Source organism: Balaenoptera physalus, assembly GCF_965194825.1.
Source record: "Balaenoptera physalus genome assembly, chromosome: 11".
Classification (NCBI taxonomy): domain Eukaryota; kingdom Metazoa; phylum Chordata; class Mammalia; order Artiodactyla; family Balaenopteridae; genus Balaenoptera; species Balaenoptera physalus.
This window is the reverse complement of record NC_138896.1, coordinates 77787319-77808742: the sequence shown is the minus strand read 5'-3', so window position 1 is coordinate 77808742 and position 21424 is coordinate 77787319. Positions and strand designations below refer to the sequence as shown.

At 37.8% G+C, this 21424-nt stretch overlaps 1 protein-coding gene and 1 long non-coding RNA gene across 5 annotated transcripts in view; one reads left to right on the top strand and one right to left on the bottom strand.

The window, feature by feature from the left end:
• The window catches only part of ERC2 (ELKS/RAB6-interacting/CAST family member 2), a 954807-nt gene that overhangs the window by 421340 nt on the left and 512043 nt on the right, over positions 1 to 21424 (top strand). For 2 of the 4 annotated variants that reach the window (XM_082414435.1, XM_082414437.1), the window contains exons 8-11: positions 37 to 174; positions 8112 to 8252; positions 11423 to 11563; positions 15637 to 15672. In XM_082414435.1, the coding sequence (XP_082270561.1) occupies positions 37 to 174; positions 8112 to 8252; positions 11423 to 11563; positions 15637 to 15672 (456 nt within the window). The remainder of the gene's footprint in view (positions 1 to 36; positions 175 to 8111; positions 8253 to 11422; positions 11564 to 15636; positions 15673 to 21424) is intronic. The other 2 variants (XM_082414434.1, XM_082414436.1) reach the window with 1 other exon arrangement.
• The window catches only part of LOC309638502, a 42192-nt gene that overhangs the window by 13869 nt on the left and 6899 nt on the right, over positions 1 to 21424 (bottom strand). The gene's annotated exons all lie outside the window — the stretch shown is intronic.

Below are 21424 nucleotides of genomic sequence, written 5' to 3'. Positions count from 1 at the left end.
AAAATGTGCATTAAATATGGTGATCTTTACTTTCAGATTGAAAACTTGCAAGAACAACTTAGGGATAAAGACAAGCAACTGACCAATCTGAAAGACAGAGTGAAGTCCTTGCAGACTGATTCCAGTAATACGGATACTGCACTGGCGACGCTTGAGGAGGCTTTGTCAGAGAAGGTAAGCTTGGACTAAAAATTAGCGGGGGTATCAGGATTTAGGGAAACATGGTTGGGAGGAAATGATCCAAATGCATTTCAATGTGCTTGTTTTTCTCCATGCACCCACACTAAGCCTAGTCCCAGCTGGGCCTCGCACTCCCGTGCTTGCCCTTTGCAGTAGACTTGGCACACTGAAGCCAAAGGTGTCTTTTTGAAATGCATACCTGGTCACATCACCCTTGTCCGTGATTAAAAACCTTCACTACCTTGTCATTGTTTTTAGGATGATAAAAACTGAAATCTTTAACCTCACCCATAGGGTCCATCCCTTCATCTGCTTTGGCTCTTATCTGACCAGCCACTTCTCTGCCTGCCTCACTTCCCTCCCCTCCCCTCCTCTCCCCTCTTCTTCCCTCCCCCCTCTCCACCCCTCCCTCCCTCCCTTCCTCCCTTCCTCCCATCTTTCCTTCCTTCCATCTTTCCTTCCTCCTTTTCCAACCTCATCCCCCATCTCTCTTCCCTCATTCTTTGTGCTCTAGGCATACTGGCCTTTTGGTTTTTTTTTTAATTAATTTATTTTATTTATTTTTATTTTTGGCTGTGTTGGGTCTTCGTTGCTGCGTGCAGGCTTTCTCTAGTTGCGGCGAGCGGGGGCTACTCTTTGCTGCGGTGCTCAGGCTTCTCATTGCGGTGGCTTTTCTTGTTGCAGAGCATGGGCTCTAGGTGTGCGGGCTTCAGTAGTTGGGGCATGTGGGCTCAGTAGTTGTGGCGTGCAGGCTCAGTAGTTGTGGCGCACGGGCTTAGTTGCTCCGCGGCATGTGGGATCTTCCCGGACCAGGGCTCAAACCCGTGCCCCTTGCATTGGCAGGCGGATTCTCAACCACTGTGCCACCAGGGAAGTCCCGGCCTTATAGATTTTTAAGTGCACCATTGTTCCCTTCTGCCTCAGACACTTTGCACATGCTATTACTGAGCCTAGAATGTTCTTTACTCTCTGCAGACTTAATTCCTGTTCTTCGGAGAGCTCAGCTTCCTGAGAAGCTGTATTGCACAGTAGTCAAGAATGTGGACATTGGAGTCAGACTGCTTGGGTTCAAATCCTAGGTCTGACACGTACTACTTTGGACAAGTTACTTAACCTCTTGCTTTCTCAGTTTTATCATTTGTAAAAGAGGATAATAATAGTACCTACTTTAGTGGAATATGTTGAGGAGAAAATGCATTAATATATGGAAAGTGTTGAGAATAATAGGCATAATAAGTTATAGCTGTTATTATTATTATCAATCATTTCCTCAGGGAAGCCTCCTAGGTAAAATCCTCTCTTATGTTCTCATGAACACTGTGAATTTCCCAGAGCTCTTGTCACAATCTTAATTGTTCATTTATCTGTTTTAATGTGATGAATTGGTCTTCTCTGCTAGACTCCAAGCCTGAGCAACATACCCGTATATATGTGTTATTTGTGTGTGTTAGCTTACCTTCCCCCAGTGCCTAGCACAATACCTGCATGGGGGAGTGCTCAGCGGGTGTTGATTGAGTGAGTTGCCACCATATGACAGGCACTGCTGTGGGTACTGGGGGTCCAGTAGAGAAGAGAATGGGTGAAAATCCTAGCTCTCGTGGAGGTTAGATTCTAATGGGACTGAGGAGACACAGACAATAATTAAGTAAGTAAAACACATGGGACTTCAGAGGGTAATAATTTCCATAGAAGAAAGCAAGAAGAGGGTACAGGGAGTGCTGGGGTGAAATGGCCAGGTAGAGGGTCTTACTGAGAAGGGGGCATTTGAGGAAAGTGAGGGATGAACCATGAGCACTTCTGGAGGGAGAATGTAGTGGAGGGGAGAGCAAGTGCAGAGTGGGAGGGGGAGGGGGGAAAGAGTATCCCTTGAAGCCCCTGTGAGAAAGGATGAAAAATTTTGACTTTCACTCCGAAGGGGATAGGAAGCCATTTGGAGGGTTTTGTTCCGATTGACATTTAAAAGGATTATTTTGATTAAAAGAATGAACAAAATCTATTAGGCAAATAGGTCATTCTGATGTTTACCGATCCCTAAAATGATTTCTAGCCCATTTCATTCTAGTTAGGTTAGTTCGTTCATTCTCTGGGCACTTTTGTAGGACTCATACTGTGCAGAGTGTGTGTAGTGTGCTCAGTCTTAGCTCTGCCACTAACTAACTGGGTGACCTTACAAATAACTCTCTCTCCCAGGGCCTCAAATTTCCCATTTGTAGGATGGGAGAATTAGATTAAATAGCCCACTGGTTCCACAAGTCAGCGAATCTTAAAGAAGTCTTCTCTGACCTCTACTTCAGAATCACCAGGAGTCGTCTGTTGAAAATATAATTATTAGGCCCCATGTGTACCTACTGAATCAGAACCTTGAGTAGTGCCTAGAAGTCTGCACTTTGGCAAGCTCCCTCGGTCATTGTGATATATACTGTAGTCTAAGAACCACTTCTCTATGCTAAAAATATAAAAGGTAAAAAAAGGAGCCATGGGGCTTCCCTGGTGGCGCAGTGGTTGAGGGTCTGCCTGCTGGTGCAGGGCACACGGGTTCGAGCCCTGGTCTGGGAGGATCCCACATGCCGCGGAGCGACTAGGCCCGTGAGCCACAATTGCTGAGCCTGCGCGTCTGGAGCCTGTGCTCCGCAACAAGAGAGGCCTGCGCACCGCGATGAAGAGTGGCTCCCGCTTGCCGCAACTGGAGAGGGCCCTCGCACAGAGGCGAAGACCCAACACAGCCATAAATAAAATAAATAAATAAATAATTTAAAAAAAAAAAAAAAAAAAAAGGAGCCATAATTCTATGCCTAGATAGTCTTAATGTTCCTATTAAAATGATAAGATTATAACTTTAACATTAAATTATAAATAAGAGACAAAATTTTATGTGGAAACATAAGAATAAATAAGATGATTTTTCAGGGAAAAATATTCTTTTTACAATTTTCAAGAATTTAGTACCAAAACTTTTTTTTTTTTTTTTTTTTGGCTGTTTTGGGTCTTCATTGCTGCGCATGGTCTTTCTCTAGTTGTGGCGAGCAGGGGCTACTCTTTGTTGCAGTGCGCGGGCTTCCCCCTGCGGTGGCTTCTCTTGTTGTGGAGCACGGGCTCTAGGCATGCGGGCTTCAGTAGTTGTGGCACGCAGTTTCAGTAGTTGTGGCGTACAGGCTCAGTAGTTGTGACTTGCGGGCTCTAGAGCACAGGCTCAATATTTGTGGAGCACGGGCTTAGTTGCTCCACAGCATGTGGGATCTTCTTGGACCAGGGCTCAAACCTGTGTTCCCTGCATTGGCAGGTGGATTCTTATCCACTGCGCCATCAGGGAAGTCCCTCAAAACTTTCTTGTAGTAATTTTGTTTGTAAAATTTGAATAAAGGAATGTTGTTTCAAAAACTATTAATAATCATGTATCCCTTTTGCAGTTTTTGAGTGATACGATGTCAGTCCATTTGTACCCTTGATTTCTTTCTCCAAATATACAGAAATAAACTTATACCATATACATTTCCATATCATGTATTCTTGGCAGCATTTTATCCTTTTTCCCCCTACTAAGATTTGATTTATTCTAGATTAAATCCCAAAACAATTCTCATACCTGAAACTACTCCCTTTACTTAAGTACTTCCTTTGAGACTGAGGAGATGTTCAGGAAGGAAAGCTGAGGTCTGTGGGAGTCTAGCTCCATCAAACTGTCCCCACTACTTGATAACTGCATCACGTGGGGCAAGCCTCTTCTCCTCTCAGGGCATCTCAGTAACTTATCTTCAAAATGTGCATTTAAACTAGCTGACCTCTAAATTCCTCTAAATCTTTTGGAATTACCTTGACAATAATTATTCAGTTTGCTGATCCACAATCTCAGGCATGTGAAATCTGTACTGGACCATAGATGCGCAGTTGAGAACTTAGATGCCATGAAGGGCCATGCAGGGAGCAAAAATGAAGGAAGTGGGTTTGGTGTTAAGCAGTAGGGACTGCTGATGACTATGGCAAGATGGAGCGTCTTTGACTTACCGCAAAATATTCAAGTTCAATTTTATAATATGATGCTCAAGCCAAACAAAATAGCTCTTTGGACCAGCTGTGGCCCATGAGCTGTTAGTTTCCAAACCCTGTTTGCCTCTGATTTTTAGCCTTTCACCTGATGAAGAATAAAAGCAAACACAGAGAGAATTTTCGAAAGGTGCCAAAAATCAGAGCATTAGTGTATTTGAAAAACACAGACAAAAACATTGGATAGGAACTGGCAAAGTTCTCTATCATGGGACAAAGAATAGTAGATTTATTTTAATTATTTATTCCAGTGGGTATCAGACTTCTATCTGTATCTAAAAATAATCTTATCATCTAGAGAGTGTCTTAAAATACAGTTTCCTGGGTCCCATTTCCTAGTGATTCTGATTCAGTGCTCTGCTGTGGGCTCTGCTCTGGGGAATCTTTGATTTTTAACAAGCATGCCCAGTGATTCTGATGCAAGTGTTTGGAAGACCACACTTTGAGGAACAGTAAATCCATGCTCTTTCATTTTAAATATGGGAAGTGGGCTCAGTGAGGTAAAATGACATGCCCAGAAATGCAAATCTGGGACGTGTGCAGCACTGTTCCTCATCTGTGGGCCCTGGGCGGACATCGTTAATCAACCGTGGCACCAGTTAACTTCTCAACCCAGCACTCTGGGAAGCCACTTCTGCTCTCTCTAAGTTAGCCCTTAGCTGGGACTTTATTGCCTCCCCAAGGCCACTCAGCTCATGGGTGATGGAATGGGACTAAAACTTAAATGTTCTGTTCTTTGTGTGTTTGACAGTGCAATCTCTTTTAATAGCCTTCCCCTCACAAGTTCCATTTTTATCCACATGTAAGTGGACAGATCCTCTGCAACAAGACATGGGGCAAAAAATAAAATGATTAATTAAAAATCGTGAACTTATAAGAGCATTTAATTATTTGCTGTCCTTTGGCTGATGAATAGAACCCATTAGGCACTATTCACCATTTCACTTGGATTATTCCTTTTAATTTCTGGGAACTTATTCAAATATCCAGAGTGTGTAAAAATAAATAAATAAATAATGCTGCTTGGTGAGTTAAGATTGAGTATGACTTAGCTCTAAGAATGACACACAGAAGCTCAAGGAACCCGCAGTATTTATAAAGCTGGTCTTGCCAAGCCTTGCTGTGGCCACGTAGCAGATAAGCAGTTGAGAAAGCCAGATAGCAGAGCTGGAGGCCACTGCAATGCAGTTCCCACCCAGTGATAAAGCACAAATAGATTAGACCTGTGCGGAGCCAGATGGGTGCACAAGGAACACTTGCCAATGCAAATAAGACTAAAACAAGAACACATTGTTGGAATTTCTGCAAGTTGGTTGTTAATCAAGTAGATCATGGCATATTAGGACCTTTTAACACATGTTTTTGACATCTGGCCCTGCGCGGCTGACAGTTAAATTAGTTTTGTGATTGACGGAGAAATATTTTGTAGTGTTGAATCATCAATAACACTTAAAAACATTATACTGCTTGCTGATTTTCTTTGTCATCGATGCCCAGTCAATAGTACAAGTGCTTAGAGCAAATCAACCTAATTTCCAAGTGACTCTGACACCTTCTGGATGTTAACATGCATACTTAATTCCCCTTCCTTTGAAGACAGGATGATCCCTAATTTGAATTTTGTTCCTTCCATCAGCCTTTTTAATTGCCTGTTGTATGCCAGACAGTTTGCCCAGCCCTGGGTTAAGAGATTCATAAGATTTGACTGTTGCCTTTTGGAAAGCTAGGCTGAGAGAGTGGACATGCAATAAAACCAAGCAAAGGGTGCCTAGTGAGAATAAATGCATGTTTATGTTCTGGCCAGAGTGATTCCTGGGAAGGTTTCTAAATAGTGATGTGACATGGTCAGTTTGGGGCTTTAAAAATATCACTCCAACAGCCATGGGGTGGAAGTGATGGGATGGAGATGGCCTGCTCACTGGTTGACCAGTTGTGAGGCTTTTGCAATAAGTGCAGGCGAAAGGCAGTGTGGGCTCAATTGCTGAAATTGTTAAAAGTCCTTGAGAGACTTACCGTGCACTGAGGCCATTTCCTTCTTCTGTCAATCACATAATCATCTACTCTACAATGGCACAGACAGAGTAAAATAGCACGGTAACTGAAATCAAGAAGAAACAAATATAGGCAATGTAATAGACTCATTTGTTCTATTTCTACCCCCACTGTTATAGTAATAATATACTTCATTTTAAAGTGTTTTTGAGTAATTACAAAACAACAGTGGTACTTTTTTCGCCCTTGAAAGCATTAGACATAAATTATCGTCATTGGGGTAGAACAGTTGCTCCCCTGGGGGAACTTAAATCACAGGCTAAGTGTTCAAACTAACTTCCCTCTACATTAAACACCGTTTTACAGTTGTCTTATATATCAGGCATCATCTTGTACTATATACTTGTAAGAATATAAAAGACAATATTCTTAAGAATCGTTGCACCAACATTTTTTAACATGACCATCCAAAAGGAAATTCAAATATGTGTTAGGTAATTTGAAACAAGTTTCAGAAATCGAACTTAAATTTTACCCAAGCAGAATTTTCCTTAAAAAAAGAAGGTTCTGGGACTTCCCTGGTGGCGCAGTGGTTAAGAATCCGCCTGCCAGTGCAGGGGACATGGGTTCGAGCCCCTTGGGGAAGATTCCACATGCCGCGGAGCAACTAAGCCCGTGCGCCACAACTACTGAAGCCCGCGTGCCTAGAGCCCGTGCTCCGCAACGAGAGAAGCCGCCGCAATGAGAAGCCTGAGCATCACAGCGAGGAGGGGCCCCCGCTCGTCGCAATTGGAGAGGGCCTGCACGCAGCGACGAAGACCCAACGCAACCAAAAATAAATAAATTTTAAAAAAAATCCTTAGGAAAAAAAAAAGGTTCTTATTTTGATACCAGTAAGATTTCACACTTTTGGAAAACATGTCTACCAGAGTAATGTTTTTATTTCAATATAAAAGTCAAGGGCAGACAGACCCTCAGATCTCCTTGAATGGCTCCAGGTGTATGTTTGTAGCAGTGTGTTCTTTTTGGCGTGGCTAAGACTCAGACAGCCCTGGCTGCCAGGGTGGGCCTTCTGTTTATGAGCTGGATCACCTTGGACAAGTCAGTCAGCCTCTCTGAGCCTGGGTTTCCTCTGCACTACTCTGTTACCAGAAGTACTGGTTCAGATCTCACAGATGTGATGAGGACTAGATGAGAAGGGTATATCACAGTGCCTAGCATGTAGCAACCTCTCAATAAAAGAAGCTGCTGTTTGAACTTTGCTCAAATTCTAGCAATGTTTTTGAGTCTCTACTGATTGCCAAGAAACCATTGAAAAAATGTGGAAGTAAGTAAACACCTCCAGACACATTGGAAAATCACTTATATAAGGAGCTTATTCTTTCTTTTGTCTCAAGTTTTCACTGTGAGTCCAGCTCTAAGTCCCAGAGGGGTCTAGGTCCTGCCCCACTTTGATCCCCTTTCTAGTGAGAAGAGTCTTCAGAAACCAAGGAAAGTTCTTTGACATCAAATGGGAAAGCCAAGCAAAGAGGGTTGATCCAAGAGGTTAGTTCTGCCTCTTCCCCTTACCCATACAAGACTTTAGGTCTTGGTGCCTGAACCTCCCTCTTCTGGAATTGCTCGTGGAATTTTCCTGGTACCACCATGAACTTGAACATTGAGATCCCTTGCAACCCTATGATATTAACTTTGATTAACAAGCTGAAAGCTTTATTGACTGTCTTTCCCAAATACTGTTATGCACAGCTTCTCTTCACAAACCCAGTTTTGAATATCTTGTGTTTGTTGATTCCTCTAGGACATTTCTTATGTGTATTTCTTCTTATTTCCTTTCATAACATGCCTTGGCATGCACACTGATCGGTTCTCACCTCTTTTTTTGGGCAATTGCCTCACAGGAAAGAATAATTGAGCGTTTGAAAGAACAACGGGAGAGAGATGATCGGGAAAGACTTGAAGAGATAGAATCATTCCGAAAAGAGAATAAAGACCTGAAAGAGAAGGTCAACGCTTTACAAGCTGAACTGACTGAAAAAGAGGTGAGTCTGGAAAAACAACCACACTGATAGTACTCATAAACCCATATCCACGTAGCCTTGAGAGACTAGAAACTTAGTTTGAGGGACTGTGTGAAGGCTTGGGGTACCTAGTTACCTTTGCTTTGTAAAGCTATCTGAATTCAAAGAACAATATTTACTATAATTCCCTACATCCAGTGATGCTCTGTGCATATCTTCTGTACTCTACTGACCACATACCATTTAGCTCCTTGAAAGTTTTCTTGATGTCTTACCGTATTCATACGGCTTGGAGGATTCCAAGCCGTATTTTTTTTCAATGTCTCATGATCCCTTGTTTTTTTCAATGGGATTGAAAAAATTTTTTCAATGTCTCATGATCCCTTGTTTGAGATAACAATAACAACAACAGCATTGATAATAATAACAATAGCTCCACTTCGCTGAGGGCCTGTTATGTACTAATCCTTGTGTTGGGTGCTGTACGTTCATCTGTGCTTCTCAAATGGACCACTCAATACCCCCAGGTTAGGAGATATGGTACCATGCTGGACACATAGGTATAGATTGTGGCTGCTCTTCTGGGACATCATTTTTACATTACGGTAAATAATTTGAAAGAGTATTTTAATGCTAGCGCAAACATGGATACAGAAAACAAATCTCACCTGCATTTTTTAATGTAAAACAATATGCTTTAAAGAAATTTTTTGTTTGGTGGTTACGGAGAGTACCCCTATTCTGAGGGATGGCTTTAACCCCTTTAGTTTACTTAGGGATACTTCGGTGGAGAAGTTTGAGAAGCAGCAATGCACATTCTTTTATTCAGTCTCCGAAGCTCTGAGATATGTGCTGTTGTCCACAGCTGGTCCCCTCACACTTATTTTTGTCTGTGGAAAATGTCTATCTCCTTTATGACATGTCAATCCTTTTGCTCTGTTGGGTTGTATCACAGCATAGTTGTATATGTCCCAGCTCCAAAGTATCACCTCAGACCTTGGGTTTTGATAATTCTATACAAATTAAAGTACTGTCTAAATTAGGAGTCCAAGAAGGGAACAATTGATAAGTAATAGGAATTTTGAGGAAACTTAGAAGCAAAATTTATATTCTCTAAAACTTAAGCTCACTAGTTTTTAGAGAAGAGATTATTTCTTTGATATGAAAATAAAGAATGTAAATCCTGGAGGATCTGTAATTACTGTAGTTAGTATGTAACAGAAGGCACAGAAGCTTCTATCTCGTTTGCAGCATGCTTCACAGATCGCAAGTGTTATTCATGGGTTTGCACCTTAAAAAAAAAAAAAAAGAAATATATAGATAGATATGCTTCTAATTGAAAAGAGATCTTGATGATATGGTGGACCATAAGCTTTAAATGAAAATAATTTTGTAAACAATGCTTACATTGTATGAACTTCAGATAGGCATTTCTGCAAACATTTATTGTTCCTGTGTAATAATGTGCCTGCCACTGGGCTAGGTGTGTCAGTCGAGGTTCCACCAGAAAAACAGAACTGTACCAAGGAATTTAACCATATTAAGAAATTTACTGCGAGGAATTGGCTTACATAGTTATGGAGGCTGGCTAAGCAAGTCCAAAATTCACAGGGAAGGCCATCAGGAAGGGCGGGCTGGAAACTCTCAGACAGAAGCTGATGCTGCAGTCCACAGGAGGAATTTCTTCTTCCTGAGGGAAACCTTAGTCTGCTCCTAAGACCTTTCAACTGATAGGATCAGGCCCACCCAGATTATGAAGAATAATATCCTTTACTTAAAGTCAACTGACTGTAGATGTTAGTCACATCTACAAAATGCCTCCACAGCAACACTTAGATTAGTGTTTGATTGAATAACTGGAGGCTATGACCTAGCCAAGTTGACACATAAAGCTATCACCCCTGGCAATTTTAAATTTATAAAGGAAAACAGTGTATAATTGTTGTTAGCATGGAGCTTATAATTTAGTTGAGGTGGTAATAATCTTCACCATGACAGAGTACCTGGATTATAAGATTCTTTATTATTTCTGTGGTAGTTACATGATAATGACCATTGAAATTGGAGTCAGAGACCTGGGTTCAGACCTATATCTCCCATTAATAGCTTGAGAACCTTGGAGAAGACAGGGCCTCATGTGAGCCTCAGTTTCCTTACCTGAAAAATGAGAATGGCTAACCTGTCCCTCAGAGGGTTGTTAGGACCTGGGTGGTTCGCTGGGTGATTGTGGTGGTATCTTCTTCAATAAGGTTGTTCCAGTGCCCATGAAGCAGTAAAGTGTTAGACCACATCATTTACTGAGAAACTGCTATGTGCTTAGGGTTTTCCTAGGCACTGCAAAGGGATATAAAGGAAATGTACCCTGTCTGATTTTGGGTGGAACCTGAACAATTTAGTCACATAGTTAGACGTTGCTAACCATTTCATGTTTGCTGGTGGGCATTGCTCTCCTAGCTAGCAACGTTGTGTTCTGGTATATGCTAGTATTTACTTCTTTACCTTTTGGGATTCGTACTATACAGGGAAGCTCTTGGTTTCTGGGCGTGATTAATGAATGGAACAACTTGGGTAACCCCATGTCAGAGTTGGGGAGATTCATTATATTGCTGAATCTGAATTTACAAAGCACTAGGCCGTAAAGTCTACTCTGAATTTTTAAGTAATTTTATCTTTGATTCTGTAGAAGATGTTTGAGAAACCATTGGTCATTTTTCATTAAAGAAATGGAATTTGATAAAAACTTAATAGGATTCTTCTTTTATACTTGATTTGCCCTTTTGGGGGAGAAAAGAATTGAAGTTGGTATTTTCTTTCATATTTTTCTTAGAGTTTGTGCCACCTGACAGCAATAAACGTAAATGGAAGGTTCAGGGTGTCTGTTTTGCCATGACATGTAAAGACCGCCTTGGGACTTAGATCGTTAGCATAACTTTGAGACATGAAACATGCATTTACTGACCACACCATTTGGTCACATTTGATTTTACTGCAATTAGATCCTGCTTGGTTCTGTAAACTGGCCAACTTTAATTTCCTGGCCAGGGCCGACTATTGTTACCTTAGTAAGACTATATTTACCCTCTCTGTCTAATGCACACTTTATTACTATGTATAGAATCAATGTATTCAAATTGAAGACATTACTAGTAGAAATTATAGTGTTCTACTTACTAGTGTTCTTTTCCTTTCAGTCTAGTTTAATTGACCTCAAGGAACATGCATCTTCATTAGCCTCAGCGGGGCTGAAAAGGGACTCCAAATTAAAATCTCTAGAAATAGCCATTGAACAAAAGAAAGAAGAATGTAGCAAATTGGAAGCACAGTTAAAAAAGGTAAGTGAAGTCTAAGAAAAAACATGCTCATTTTACTGAATTTATAAAATAGGAAAGGAAGAGACATTTTTCAAAAAATAAAAACCCCTTATCTTTTGTCATCTGGTGATAAAAGGATTAATTAAGCAATCTTTATTCCTAAGAAGTCTGCATCAAGTCTGTCTGTGAACCTGAAAAGTTATCTTAGGTTTCCTGTCTGGGGAAAAACAAAACAAAACAAAACCAAACCTTGACAAACAGATGAAAATTGTAGTAGAAGTGAAAAATATTATAAAAATCAAAAACCAACCATTACTCTCTGGGCAAATCTCAACTATCAAAAAAAGATAAATGGAAGTGTTTGCAATAAACCAAAGAATCCAGGGGTCCCATTATACATTGATAAACTTTTACTACTTTCAGAAGTAGGTCAATTTTTTAAATTGGAACTTTGCAAAACTTTACCCGACAATGTTAAATTTCTAGAAGTTCACCAAAATAATCAAGTCCTTGTAAGATGTATGGATTGACTATTTATTCAGAAATGGCCTGAATGTCTAAGCAAGTTTGTATGTAGAAGGCTTCAGAAAAGAAAGCAGGATCTTTGCATTGCAGCATTAACATGTTTTCTCTGAACTGGACATTTTTGTGGAGTACATTTCCAGTCATGCATTGTTCCTTTGACTTTTTCCCTGTGTTGTTTGGTACGTCTGCATTCATTGTTCACGTAAAACTCATAACATTATGAGTTTAAGCATTTTGTTTCCCTTTGACAACTTTATAAACTTATTCAAAAGAGATGATAAGAATCTAAACAATCAAACGAAGCATATAATAAAATTTGACTGTATAATTCATAGCATATTGGAATGGGGATTTATTTGCTAGAGTTATGAAAATATATGATATGGATGATAGGGATGTGAAAGCATCATATCTGTGGAGAAATTCTGGATATTTTAAAATTTAATATACTATTTTGTACGTATGATGCAATATATAACTGAAATGTGATTATACTGTGTTCACTTTACCACAGAATTTTAGGGAATTGTCATGAGATTTCACACTAATAAAGTCTCCTTACTAGTACAGAAAAAGATAAATATACAGGTCAAATCTCTTTACAAAAAAAGCCAGAAAATCTCTATATTACAAAGTCTATTTCCTAATCCACTCAACATCTCACTTTTTTCAAGCAACATCTAGTTAAGCAGAAATCTTGAACAATAAATAGAAGAATTTAAACTGCCTATTTGAGGGTGTTTACATGGAGACTGACTTGGCTATTTATGCATTGGGTGTATGATACATATTCTTAACACATATATGAATGTTTTCTGCAATATGTTATACATGCATATGCATATCAAGAAATGAACCTAAGAAAGGTACTTTTTATTTAATGAACAGTTTTGTGATCATAAGGCAGACTCTCAGATAACTCGAGAGAACTTCTTTGGCTTCCTGTGGTGGTCTTTGAGTTATCTTACCTCACTTGCAATGTGCTGAATCCTGAAGGAGGGCCCCAAATAGACCTGGGCATGAAAGATGCCCTTCATCAACTCTGAGGAGCCATTGTGGAGTTGAGGGCATCCCATATATTATTTCTGCAGATACATACTTGACACCCTCCCTTTTAGTGTAAGTCATCTATGGAATTTGAAATCCTCTAAAAATTAAAAGAAAGAGGTTCATGTATTGATGCTTGTAGTTTCCATGTATATGACTTAACTAGTTTAATAAATGAGTGTCTATGCAATTGAATTTAGTTTCTTTCAACATAGTTATGGTTAACCCCCGAAAGTCAATTAGAACATGTGGTTTCCTTAGACTCTCAGATAGACACCATGTTCTGAAATTCATAGATCAAATCCTATAAATATTTTAGCATTATTCCTGATGACATTTTAACATTCTGCTACATCACCAGAATTAAAGTAACAAATACGGTTGTCTTGCTGTAAAGGACCTATTTAATTTATGAAAAGATAATTTGTTTCTAAGTATATAAATAATCTTTGCTTATACTATCTCCTAAATGCATAGTACAGTGAGATTAAATAAGGTAATTATAATTTAAATATTTTTATACCTAACCTGCAGATGTTATTTTGTTATTTTTGGCCCTCTACATCAACTAAATTCGAAAGTTCAAAACACTTTTTCTAGTAGTCTTTAATTTCTGCTAATAAATAGTTCTGTAAAAACCTCAAGTACCCATCACCTTAAAAAGAATTGAGATCTACATGAAATATTTGAAAATATAAGCCAACAGTATGTGAATATACATAAAACACATCATTTACTCATGGAAAAATAAGCAGCTATAAAAGCTTAAGGAGTGTCTGGGCCTCCTTTTAAATAAAAGGGTATGTGACTTGTGAATAAAATATAAGGGGTTACTAAATGAAAGCTGAAAACATAATAGTTTTATTATGTCATAAATAAACCATGAGTTCCCAATGGAATTTTGCTTAAGATTTGTGAGCATCCAGGTATTTTTATCATAAAATCCATACAGCATTGTAGATGTGTTTAGCTAAACAGAAACCTTGTTTGCTAGTGACAATGGAATCCAAATGGCACTTTAAATTTGCTTTTGTCTTATAAACAATGCTTGAAATTGGTGAGTTTTAACAGAAAAGTTTGTGGAGAACATTCATACACATAGTTGCTTTGAACCCTTTACTATACTGTGTCAATTTAAGACATTTCCAAATACTTTGTGTCAAAAATGGTTACTATAGGCAGAAAAGGAGCTATTCCTTACACATTCCATCCCACCTCTTAAAAACAAACAATCCAAGATTCACTTGTAAGGAAATCTTTACTGATATTAGTGAGGCTGATAAAATGATATTAACCAAATAATTCTTAAGTACTAGCTATGAGTGTACTTTATAACTTAGTGCATTCATTAATCTTAATTAGACACCTAGGGGTTGAGAAGAACCTAGTGGCATGTGGATCATTTTGTCTTTCAAAAGAGTATTTAGTGTTCAATATGTAGAAGTAAATTTACCTTAAATTACTAGAAATCATTTGAGAAGCAACAGCAATTCAAAATGTTTTGATTTGTCTTATTTGGTAATTTTCCAATTAATATCATTTTGAGGAGGGTGTTTTTTAAAACCACAATAAAAGTATCATTTACTTTATCAAAGTTGAAGAAAGAAAAAATTCATGTTCTTCAAAGACATGTCTTGGCTTAAAGCAAATGAAAAGATCCTACAATATTTCACCTTCTACACCTTGACATTGAGCCCCAAATTAATGATGCAAGTATTTAAGAAATATAACTTGAGGATGCTATTTAAAATAATATTTAGTACATTTAAATCTGCAAACATTTAAATCTTCTACACAAAATAGAAGAGCATTGAAGATTCTAAAGGACTTGGAACATAGTAGGGTAGACACAAAAAATGGTATTTTTTGTTATTATGAACTACCAGTGGAAACTGGCAGTAGACAATGGATAATACTGTATTTGGGTTCCCTTTAATCTTCCTACTGACTTAAATTTTTTCTTTTCCCATTTGCTGTTAATCCTGTAATGTCTTGCTTACTGATATTTTGCTATTGCTAACCTGCTGTTTGCTGATCTATATTTTTCTAAAGTTAGACTGAACAGAAAATTCAGGCTTGTGTTAATATAAAAGAAGAGGTATAAATTCAATGATAAGAGTTAATTAATCTTTTATTATTACCATCTTTGAAGTTCAGGTAACAAATTGCAGGCTTGGCCAAAAGCACTTCCTCTGATTCATTGTTGGAGGCCAGCACTTCATGTATCATCAAAAGTGGACAGCTTTCTTTATTTCATGGGTTATTTAACTTGAGAAAGGGAAAGTAACACAAACCTTAAATTTCTTATTCCAGCTATTCTGTTTTAGGAGCCAAAGTCAACATTTCTATTTCCCTAGAGCCTCTCACTTTCACTGTGGAATGTTTAGAAACTGAAATTTCTTCCTTTTAACCATGAGTTTGTCTGTGCAAATGCACTAGATTTGTTGAGCTAATGCTGTGTTTCTGGATCTTTCCTTCTTTCCCTGTCTGTGCTTCAATGCCTCCCCAACTTTGCAATGTAGCAAGCTGAGCAGTTGTTCAATCAGATGTACAACCCAGTAAGTCATTTCTGAAAGTTCCCGCTGTAACATATCAAAGCATGAGGATCCATTGATCACGTCACAGTGTGCCATATTGGGGATGTTTCGAAAATATTTATACGTCTCTTCCCATTTCCGTTCTGTCAAAAGAAATGACCTGTGCAGAGGCCACTGCCATTTCTTTTGAAAGTGAAATTTAAAAATTAAGAACTCAGGGAAATATTGCCAGCTCTGATATTACCTCTGTCTTAACTTCAACCCTAAGGCGATAGAAAAACAGAGGTCAGCTGCAGATCTAGGCTCATAGCATTCTTTCCCAGATCCTTCAAACATAGAGTTATCTATGCCAAAAGGGATAGCATTTGTAAAATAGCAAACAACTCAATGTATGTTATATTCAAGGGATAGAAGTTAAAGTAGGTTTAGATTTTAAAGTAGGGCTATGCCCTTTGAGACTAGTAAATGCCTAACATTACTGTGGGTTTTGTAAGAGTTAAAAACATATCATTTGAGAACAAAGTAAAATATAGTCTCCTAATAACAGATAGTAACAATTCTGATTATAGCTTAATGGTACAAAAAAACAGGTAACTAGTAAAAAATATGTGTAAAACAGCCCAGATGCCACCACTGATTTTTTTATCCTCATAACAAGTGTGTGTTTATATAAAGCAGTTTATTTGTTTCTTTAACTTATTAAAGAAGAAGGGCTTTTTTGTTTTGTCAACTTAGGTGACTTAATGGGAGAAATAATACATAAAGGTGACTGGGATTTGTTATGTGGCAGATGTGATCTGTGCTATCATGCATTCTAATTATCTCTTATTTATAAATTCCCATCATGGGAAAAAGGAATAGCAGGGATAAAGGAAACAATTCAGCCAACAACTTTTTGTTAAGCCGCTGCTCCAGGATACATACAGCATGATACACAAGATGCTTGGGTGTATTTCATTAGATTCAGCCTCCACCCTCCATTCTTTAAAACAAATTGTACTTTTGCAAACAGAATTCCTCAAGCCTTGTTGGAGCATCTTTATTAACCTCTTTCCCCATATGTGATTTTTAGCAGAGCAACAAAAATAACCCAAATTTCCTTTCCCTTAATATTTGAATGGTTAATAAGCAGGTTTAGGACAGTGGAGATGTGAAGAAAGACAAATTAAGATTGGGATATCTTCAAGCTTGAAAATTGACCCCAGGAAAAATAAGTGTTTTCTGTAGATCATTTTAAAGAGGTGTAAAGTAATCCCACTGAAATTGTCTCACACTTACTACTTAAGGACAGGAGAAAAACCTAAGTATGTCATGTTTTCAGTGTGCAGGGCAAATGGGGAGGGCTTTGTTTCTGCAGCAGCTATGATTTATCAGGACCACAATAGGAGTTCACCATCCCTGTTAGGATAGGTAGGGCCAAAGAAATAGTTCTGTTAACTTTTAGACCATTTCCAGAAATATTGATGACATGGCACATATTGGATTTTGCCTTCATTTTAACCCAGTGATGGGTCTCTAGGATGCAAAAGCAAACTTTTCAGTCCTTTAGGTGACTAATTCAAAAGTCGTTGACTGATTTTTCTCCCTGAGTTAATTAAGCTAACCCATTGTTTTGGCATCTTGGGAATATAGCCAATTATTAATATAGCCAATTAAAATAGCTCATTATTATTATTTTTAAAAATTTATTTTATTGAAGTATAGTTGATTTACAGTGTTGTGTTAATTTCTGCTGTACACTGAAGTGATTCAGTTATACATGTATATATTCTTTGCCATTTTCTTTTCCTTTATGGTTTATTACAAGATATTGAATATAGTTCCCTCTGCTATACAGTAGGACCTTGTTGTTTATCCATTCTATATATAATAGTTTGCATCTGCTAATTCCAAACTCCCAATCCATCGCTCCCCACCCCTCTGCCCCTTGGCAAGCACAAGTCTATTCTCTCTGTCTGTGAGTCTGTTTCTGTTTCGTAAATAAGTTCATTTGTGTCATATTTTAGATTCCCCATATAAGTGTTATCACATGGTGTTTGTATTTCTCTTTCTGACTTACTTCACTTAGTGTGGTAACCTCTAGTTGCATCCATGTTGCTGCAAATGGCATTATTTCATTCTTTTTTATGGCTTAGTAGTATTCCATTGTATATATGTACCACATTTTCTTTATCCATTCATCTGTTGATGGACACTTAGGTTGTTTCCGTGTCTTGGCTATTGTGAATAGTGGTGCTGTGAACATAAGGGTGCGTGTATCTTTTTGAATTATAGTTTTGCCCAGATATTTGCCCAGGAGTGGGATTGCTGGATCATATGGCAACTCTATTTTTAGTTTTCTGAGGAACCTCCATACTGTTTTCCATAGTGTATAGCTCAGTATTTTAACTCCCCTGTCTGCAGATATTCTCAGGGTTCAATTCTTTTTTATTTATTTATTTTTGAATTTTTAAAAAATTGTATTTATTTACTTTTGGCTGTGTTGGGTCTTTGTTGCTGCTCGCGGGCTTTCTCTAGTTGCAGTGAGTGGGGGCTACTTTTTGTTGAGGTGCGCAGGCTTCTCATTGCGGTGGTTTCTCTTGTTGCAGAGCACAGGCTCTAGGCATGCGGGCTTCAGTAGTTGTGGCACGCGGGTTCAGTAGTTGTGGCTCATGGGCTCTAGAGCACAGGCTCCGTAGTTGTGGCGTGCGGGCTTAGTTGCTCCGCGGCATGTGGGATCTTCCCAGACCAGGGCTCGAACCCGTGTCCCCTGCATTGGCAGGTGGATTCTTAACCACTGTGCCACCAGGGAAGCCCTCAATTCTTTTTTAGACTGATAGAGATGCAGCATGATGAATTTTCTATACTTTAGAGCGTTTTAAAAAATGACTATGTTTTTCTGGTTATAGAAATAAGGTATGGTCTCAGCGGAAAGTTTGCCAACGTATAGATGGATATAGGAGAAAATAAAAGTAACAAGACACCTTAGTGCACAGAGATGATAGCTAGGAACATCTAGGTTGTTCCACACCCAGACATCTTTTGATTGATTGTTAGTGTTCTTTCATCTCCTGTCTCCTTTTCTACCCTTTTCCTTCTTTCTTTCCTTTCTCGCCCTTCCCTCCCTTTTCCTTCCTTCTCTCCTTCCCTCTATTCTTTCTTCTTTTTTCTTTTTCTTTTTTCTTATCTAATATCTATTTCTTTTCATGAAATTGTGTCAAAGTGTTTGTTGAGTTTTATATCCTATTTTTATGACATCATCAGAATTTTCTCATGTAATTAACTGTTCTTCTAAAACACCTTTTTAATGTTTATATGATATTCCACTCTATGTTTTCATTCCCCAAACGTTAATCATTTCTTCCCTCTTTTTTTTTTTGGCCAGTATAAATAATACACTGAAGAACATCTTTCCATATTAATTTTCCCACATTTCTATTTTTTTAATAGAATAAAATCCTGGGCCAGTAACTTTTAAAAGCTCCCAGTAGTTCCTGCTATGTTGCATTTTAGAGAAGTTCTACTAAGGCATGGTTCTTCCAGCACTGAATAAAGGCATTCTTTCTGTAACACCCAGACCAACACCAAGGACTGTCATTTTACATAACTTTGACAAATGCACAGGTGGAACATTTTTTCTCATTTTAACTTTCCTTTCATTAATTACTAGTGTGGTTGAGGTTTTTAATTCATTTATTAGCTGTTTGTATTACTCTTCTGTAAATTGTTTCTTTAAGTCATTTAAGCACTTGTTTTTGAGTTTTCTGTTTTGTTCATTGGATTGTATGGGTTATTCTGTGCTTTATATGGAAACTTTGTCAGATTTGTGGCAAAGTTTTATTTACTTTAATTTTTTTCTATAGAGAACTATTTTTACATTCTTGACCTGTGTTTCCCTTTAGGGTTTCCTCATTGCCTTTATGCTTAAAAGTCATCCTCTGATTTCAAGCATAGACACTCACCTATATTAAAATTTTTAAATGTTACTTTTTATATCAATTTAACCACCTTATCTATCTTTAGATTACTTTGATTCATGTTGAGTGGTGGGGTTCTAACTATATTTTTCTAAATGATCAACTAGTTATCCCAGCACCATTTATCAAGTAATTCTTTCTGTATCCACTGATCTTGCTACTGTTTTATACTAAATTCTTATATGGATGAATATCTTAATTTCTGAGCTTCTGTTTAGTTTTATCAATTTCCATTACTTGTTGAGTCAGAATTTTATTTATTGTGGCTTTATAATATTTTTAAACATCTAGTGCAGCAAATTCCACCCTACTTCTCTCTGCTTTTTATTAAGTCTCAGTTTGTTTTAATGTTCTTAGCCTTTAATTTTCTATCATTCCAAGTAAACTTTAGGATCACCTTGTCAATTAAAAAGCACAGTTGTTTATTTTAATTTGAATTATATTCAACCTATAAAATAATTTTAGAATGATTGCTATCTTTCCAATATTTTTTTTCCCATTTCGTGAACTTGATACAACTTTTATCTATTTCAGTTATCTTTTACAGTAAAGTTTTGACATTTTCCTATTATAGGCCTGTGATGTTTCTTTTTAAGGATAGCCCTAAGCATTTCTATGTATATAATTTTTAGGTTACTGTTGTGAATGCTATATTTCTCCTTTTATTTTCTAACCAGTTACTGGTACCTAGGAAATTTATTTTATTCTTGTTTATTTATTTTGAATATGGCCACCCTACAAAACTTGGTGAATTATAACTTGTTTTTGTTAAATAAGATAATTTTACAGTCAGTCCTATGTACATCAGTCTAAACTAAATCAGAATAAATAAAAATTAAGCTTTGAAGTCCTCCTGGGAGTATTTTTATCCTAGAGTAGAAATAAACCTTCTACTTTGAAAAACCTTTTACATTAGTCACTCTGTTTTACTAAGTGATACTCTAATGCCATGTCTTAGGAGTCTAAAATGTTGTCTGTGTATCCTTATTACTTCTTATAGTAATAACCTTTCTTCAGCTTAACTACCAGTCTCTACTCCTGAAGGAGTTTTGTCTTGTCATTATAAACACTGTGCAGGTTATCTTCAGGTGAGTTCTTTTCTTCCTTTAGTTCTTAATTCTAGACAAGTAATATCATTTTTTCATCAGTCTCCAATACCTTCTTTGCTGTAGCCCTAATGGTTATTGTGCCCAGAGATGGTATCCAGAAGCCTCTTATAAATTTTTAATAAATCTTTAGACTTTCTGGGTCCTAAATTTAGTGCTTCATTTAATACCATCATTGCTGCAGGGCAAATGTTTGATTTGGAGGTACTGGGGCAACTTTGCTACTGGCTAAGATGCACTTGAGACCCCTCTGTTGTTCCCACACATATGAGTCCCCCCTGCCTGGTCACTATCTTTTGAAATCCCATCTCTTCTACAAATTCACCTTTTGTGGGACTCATATTTTATGTAAGGTTTTACAAGAAAAAGACCATGCATTTTTCCAGCCCAAAGGGGAAAAAAATTTTGTTCGTGTTCAGTGAACTCTTCCTGATTTATATGTCATTATAAGACTGCAATCCCAGGGACATGATAGGCTGAATTATAAATACTTTCACAGTTCTTGTCTAGGTACAGTGGTTTCTTTTTACGATTTTTTTTTAGCCAGTGTCTGAAAATTATTTGATTCACTCATAGACTAGCTAGCTCCCCTGACACAATGGAAAATTACAACTATTTAAGAGATAATTCAGAGCATACATGTAGCATGTACAAACACACATATACACACAAACATACCTCACACTGAATCTAGGCTTTCAGTACCTAAAG